General features: G+C 43.1%; 1 protein-coding gene across 4 annotated transcripts in view; it reads left to right on the top strand.

Moving 5' to 3' along the window:
- Positions 1-6406, top strand: part of DRP2 (dystrophin related protein 2) — a 35908-nt gene that overhangs the window by 22891 nt on the left and 6611 nt on the right. For all 4 annotated transcript variants that reach the window (XM_063313590.1, XM_063313589.1, XM_063313591.1 and 1 more), the window contains exons 15-18: positions 2296-2407; positions 3518-3654; positions 4518-4583; positions 5729-5794. In XM_063313590.1, coding sequence (XP_063169660.1) covers positions 2296-2407; positions 3518-3654; positions 4518-4583; positions 5729-5794 — 381 coding nt within the window. The remainder of the gene's footprint in view (positions 1-2295; positions 2408-3517; positions 3655-4517; positions 4584-5728; positions 5795-6406) is intronic.

Below are 6406 nucleotides of genomic sequence, written 5' to 3' on the forward strand. Positions count from 1 at the left end.
TGTTGCAGGATCTGACGTATGGAGCTGCCCAAGTTACAAACTGGTTAAACTGAAAAATCTAAAAGACCCCAAGAAGACACCGATCTGTTCCAATTTCACCAGGTTCCAAATTTTATCAAGCTAAAAAAAATGTTCAGTAAAAATTATAATTAAAAAAAAGCTAAAATAATTGCTTAAGGAAAAAGTATGACCTCAAGATACTTGAAAGAAAGAGGATATCCTCATGACAACTTAATACGTGCAAGTATGTGCAAGTATTGAGGTTGTACAGAAATATAAAGAATATTGGATTTAAGCACACAAAGACAAAAGAAAATAAAATTTAAGGTAGCTAAATCCCTAGAGCCTTTGCTTATTTCTTAAAGGTAATCTGAATCTTGAAGTAAGTCTTTTGCTTCTTTCACCTGAACCGCCCCCAGCTTCTGGGGAAATCCCCTCCATTTATCAGAGTTTTGGGGGAGATAATACTGTGCTCAGTTCAAGCACAGCAACTTCTTCCTCAGCAACTCTCAGCTAGAGTTCTCCCTCGTATTTTGAAAGATCTTGTGATGAAGGAATGTGTGTTCCAGTCTGGGAAGCCAGCTATCATTCTTGTGAATACAAACTCTCATCACGACAGAAGTCTATTCTAAAATTGACTTTAACAGCCTTCCATATACAGAGATCCAGTGTAGTTTAATGGTTAAAGTGTTGGGCATGGACCAGCTATCCCCAGGTTCAAATCCTCTTGGGTCACATCAAGTCATCCTGCTCAACGCAGCCTTCTTCATGCTATTGCTGCTGTGGGGATTAAAATTAGGGGAAGACTCCAGGTTAGTCACCTTAAACTTCCAGAGAAAAGTTGTGATATAAATGATGCTGTTGATGTTAATGTTAATGTCTTATCATCCCCAATCAGACTGTGTTTTAACTCAACACATGTGGAAAACACTAGGTTGAGGAAATTTGGTTCATAATGCTCTGGCATCTCTCCAGTTCCTGTAAAAATGTTCTCATCCTATCGAAGGATCAATCCACTATTTACATGATAAACTGTACAGTACGTTTTCTTAAGCACACATCAAAGACAGCACACAAAGCTTGTTTGGAAACACGTTTGCCAAATGTGCTCAACGTACCCCAGTCCAACCAGGATTTATGAGTTGAAAGCACCCCAGCCCACTCCAAAGTGTAGCTGTTATAATCCAGTGTGAAACAGTGCATACTTTTTATCCAGTTACCCCAAGTTTAGTCAATGATTTTAACATAATTAAACTGATCATCAGCTGGGAAAGTTACACTCCTAGGTGGCCAATCTGGACTCAGTGCTTGCAATGACACCCTTCAGGTAGCAAAAAAAATGGGGGGGGGAATAGGTTTCAGTCTGACTTGGCAGTAGACAGGCAAGCAGACGGCTTGAAAGAGGCATGTGGCACCGTCCAGACGGCTGCAGCATTTTTGACAAAAGGATGAAGTAGAAAAAAACTGTTGTAAAGGGGTGAGACATAAAAGCTTTCTTTTTAGGAACTGAAACTGGAAGGAGACATAACGAGGCCAAACAATATAAATAGCTGTGTTGGTTTTTAGCTAAATAATTGATGTGGGAAAGGGGACTGAGGAAGATTACAAATCATTCAATAGGACAGAAAGATGTTCATTGCCATAATCAAAATCCCTGGATACTCCTTTGTAGACTTAGCAGTGGGGAGCGGACATCAGTGGGATACTTGGGCACTAATGAAAGGTTTTCTCCCATTGCCAGTTGTCAGCACACAAGAACTGTGTTTCCAGTTGTGATCAACATCATGGCAAGAACAAATCTCCCTCCCACCCCCCCGCCCCACCTCTTATCTCTCCATGTCACAAGCTTCAGTTGAGTTGGCTCTTTCCTGTACCTCTAGCCAAGTACCGGGTTTTAAAAAAACAAGAAAACAGGAACGCAGTGCCATGCTGAGTGACAAGATCCAGCTTAGGCTGTTAACAGAATCGAGCTGCAGAATCTGATTCTGAAGATTCACTCATTTATTTATTTATCACATTTCTTCACTGTCCATCTCGTGCAAACGACACTGATGGATATTTCAGGGTCCAATTAAAAAACATAGAAAGCAACATGTCAGGAGGGAAACCTGCAGCATTTTAACATGTTTGGGGGTTTTTTTACAGGAAAGTTTGTTTCAATTGGAAAGCATTCCATCATGCACAGTCTCTCTGTATCCTGGTTCGGTGCAGTTCAGCCAAGTTTGGTTTTGCTGGAATTTGGTTTACATCCGTATTTGGTTTTGCTGGTAATGCTGAAGTTTTTCGCTTGTCCAGATACCGTAGCCTCAAGCAGTTCAACGTGGACATCTGCCAGACCTGCTTCTTGACAGGACGAGCTAGCAAAGGCAACAAGCTGCATTATCCCATTATGGAATACTATACAATGGTAAGAGAAGGAGGACATTGTCTGCAAAGAGCTGTGTGCAATGCTGTGGTGCTGCTTAAGTGATGCTCTGCTTAGTGTCCCTATGATGCAGATTGTGCAGTCCTGCATCAGCCTTAACGTACAGCAATTTACCACTTATTACTGATCCTCTCCTTTAAAAAAACCCTAGATATTGCACTTGTGTAGCGGAGAGGAACATTAAGGAGCACAGCTTCTGGAATGTTTCAGACCAGGGTGTCAGATTCATAGGCCAAAACTCCAGGGTAATGCCCCTTGTGTGAGTGAGCAGTGATAATGAGGCTTCTAAATTTTATTATTATTTTTTAGATCTTAGCATAATTGCACCGGAGAATGTGGCAAGCAGTCAAATAAAGGAGGATTTGTGTTGTATTTCACGCTAGCAATTTCAATAATAATAATAATCCGTTATAAGGTAGATTTAAAAGACAAAAGTTTACATTTCAGTGGGTTGAAGTTCTTTTGTTAAAGGTCAATGCAATGGACCAGTGGACCCTTTACAGGCAAGAATAAGGACTGGTGAATCCAGGGGAGTTTACTTCAGATTATTGTCCAACCTGGATTTTTACTTTGATCTCAGTAAATTGAGTATTGAAATGTGAATGTGGTGAGTCTGCACTTCAAAACTGACCAATCAAATCCACAAACAATTGATTTCTCAGGGGCTATTGGTCATAGTATGTGGGATTGACCTTGGGAGACAGGGGGAAGAGCCACAGACTACGCAACAGTCAGATAAGGGGCAGCTGAGCCCGCAGAAGGAATGTGGGCATGGCAAACTTCTCAGAAGGGACCCTCCCTAGATTCTTAGGCTCTAAAAGCAACAGGGGAGACATGTGCTTTCAGACTTGCAAGATTCTCTTAATGTAACCTTACAATAAAGTTAGAGCTCGTACTTCTGGGTGTCCTTCTTGTCTGGACTACCTCGCAAGGGTGACACTATTGGTCAGGATTCAGAATAGCTCAATAGCATCTTGCTTTTCTTGCCCTGATTATAACCTTCTGAAACATCTGTCCTACTCCTCATGGAATCAGGGTGCTAGGCTGAAGGTACCTCTCATTTAACCTGGCTCTTAATTCCTTTCTCCACAGACCACTTCTAGTGAGAACATGCGGGACTTTGCTACCACCTTGAAAAACAAGTTCCGCTCAAAGCAGTATTTCAACAAGCATCCCCAGAGAGGATACCTGCCAGTCCAATCAGTGCTGGAGGCAGACGTCATGGAAACGTAAGTTGTGAGTCCAGGGACAGCTATGAATTCCTCCTTGCCTTACAGCTCCTGTGAGCTCCAAGAACTGGGTTTGGGAACTTTGGGCATAGCTTCTCTTTTATAAAAGACTGGAAACCCTTTATGGACTTTTTGCTGAAAATTGATAAAAATTGTGATTTCGGGATTTACTGATTACAGGTAGTCCTCGAGTTATGACCACACTTGGGACCAGAACTTTGGTTGCTAAGCAATGCAGTCATTAAGTGAGGCATCGCATGACTGTGCCCGATTTTACTACCTTTTTTGTCACGGTCGTTAAGCAAATCCAGCTTCCCCCACTGATTTTGCTTGTCGGAAGTCGACTGGGAAGGTTGCAAATGGTGATCATGTGATCCTGGGACCCTGCAACCATCATAAATACATGCTGGTTGCCAAGCACCCAAATTTTGATCACATGACCATGGGGACGCTGCAACAGTTGTAAGTGTGAGGACTGGTCATAAGTCACTTTTTTCAGCGCCATTGTGACTTTGAATGGTTGCTAAACAAATGGTCATAAGTCAATGACTACCATGTACCAGGACTGTCAAGTTGTAAGCCAGTGTTGCATGGCATAATACCACAAATTTCTCTGACCCATTGCCAAACAGACTGTCAGTCTAAAGCTTCTGTCATCCCAGCTCCATGGCCAGGCTTGCTTAGGATGATGGATGAGATCATTCAGTCCTTCTGCAGCCTACTGGATTGGGGAAGGCTGGGGAAGAGATGTTCGCTTTGTTTTCCTTGCCCAGCTGAAAGTTCCCACTGATGTAACAGATGTTTTCATTGATCTCCTACCAGTCAGCTATTTAAACTTTTAGACTTTTTTTGTATCTTTTCAGGCCAGCCTCTTCTCCGATGTTACCACATGCTGACACCCATTCTCGGATTGAGCATTTTGCTAGCAGGTGAGATTTGGAAGCTCTCAAGGAGGGAACAGGTATTGGGCAAGGGAAGTCTAAGATCATTTGCTGGCCAAGGCAAAAGAGCAGGACTCTCTCCCACCACCCAGAGGAAAGCATATTCTACCCAAGACTAGACGTATTTTTCCCTCAAAGGCTTTTGTCCCACAGTGCCCCTGCCTCCCTTCCTAACTCTAAATTATAACAATAATAATTGGAAACCAGCAATTATCTTGTTTCATGCCATCTATATCTGAAGCCATTGCCTCACTCAGCTGAACGACAGGGCCGGTTCCATGGTCAAAGAGTAGGTAGAAGGAGATGGTTCCATCAGTGCAAAAGATAGAGGAAGAAGAGGCAAGCCCAGCTGGTCTACTCCAGTATAGTAAAGTGAGAGACAATTATCCCAGCTTTCCAATCTCTTGCTAAAAGGTTCAGCAGCTGCTTTGCCTGTGAAGGTCCAAGCTGTAAGCCCCGGCATCTCCAGTTAAAAGTAGCAAGCATGGGGTAAGACTTCTGCTTTGAGACCCTAGAAAGTTGTTGCCAGACAAAATAGACAGTGCTGGACAAGATGAACTAATGATCTGACTCAGCAGAAGATTCCTGTGTTGTTTTTAAAGGAAAGTCCTTTCTTTAGAAGGTCTGTGATATGACTCATGTTCTACAGACAAAAGGTCCTAGGTTCAGACCTGTGGTCTCTCCAGGTTGCTTCCTGGAAAGGACTCATGCCTGAAACCTTGGAAGGTTGCTATGGATGAAATAATTCTGAATTAGAAGGCAAGTGTGATAGAAATTAGACTCCTATGATCCACCAACACCACCATCACCACCACCACCACCACCACGGTACTCTTTAATAGCAAAGGAATGCTGGGTACAAAAGTAAAAATCTTGAAAGATTGGTGAAGTTCTGGCTACAATTTGTAAAAACGTGGTGTATTCCTGAATACAAGAGATGGGGACAAACCAGACCCTTCTAGATAGGTGCTATGGAAGCAGAAAAGTGGCCAAGGTGGATCTTCTGGTTGAATCAAGGGAGGGAATATGTGGAAAGGTTGGAAGAGGCTATGCTCAAAAGATTTGCCATTTCTTTCCCAATTTGGCCATCTCCCTGGCAGTTTGTCCATTGGCTCTGCTTTATTCTCTTGCAGGCTTGCAGAGATGGAAAGCCAGACTTCTTCTTTTTACAATGACAACCTTTCTCCGGATGATAGCTTGTGAGTTGGAATTTCTCACTTACTTTCCTTTCTTTTCTTGTTTTGCATCCAAATTCTTTGGCAACCTGGATCCTTCTCATTGTTGCCTCCAGCCCACAGACCTAATCTAGCCCACCAAACCAACTCATCCCTAAATTATGGAAAATGGGGAGGCCAGGCAAAGGAACCTAGTGTAAAAAAAATGATCACCTGGTTAGATTGGTTTGGAAGGCCTAATATGGGGTCTAGAATAAACCCACAGGGTCTGCTCTGAATTTGAGAGAACTTTGGGCTGAGCATCCTCTGGTGGGCCACCTCCTCTGCCAGGTTCCCAGTTGCTCCTGGACAGCATCAGACTGCCCTTTCCAATTCCCAAAATTGCCCCCAGGACAATGTATCCTGGGGCACTACTTCTTTCTGACACTGCTGATCAGCAAGAAGACCCTTTTAAGGGGAAACCTGGGGTAGATATGATCCTGCCAGGGTTGAGAGACCCAGGCAGATGCCTGAGAATCCAGAAGTTCCCACTTGTCTTGTCTCCTGGAAGCTCTGGTCCTTTAGCTTCTCCATTCATTTTCTGTGAGGAATTTCTCCATTAATTCATTCTTTCTCACAACTCTGTTGCACTTCTCT

This window comes from Candoia aspera, chromosome 12 (assembly GCF_035149785.1).
Source record: "Candoia aspera isolate rCanAsp1 chromosome 12, rCanAsp1.hap2, whole genome shotgun sequence".
NCBI classification, from domain to species: Eukaryota; Metazoa; Chordata; class Lepidosauria; order Squamata; family Boidae; genus Candoia; species Candoia aspera.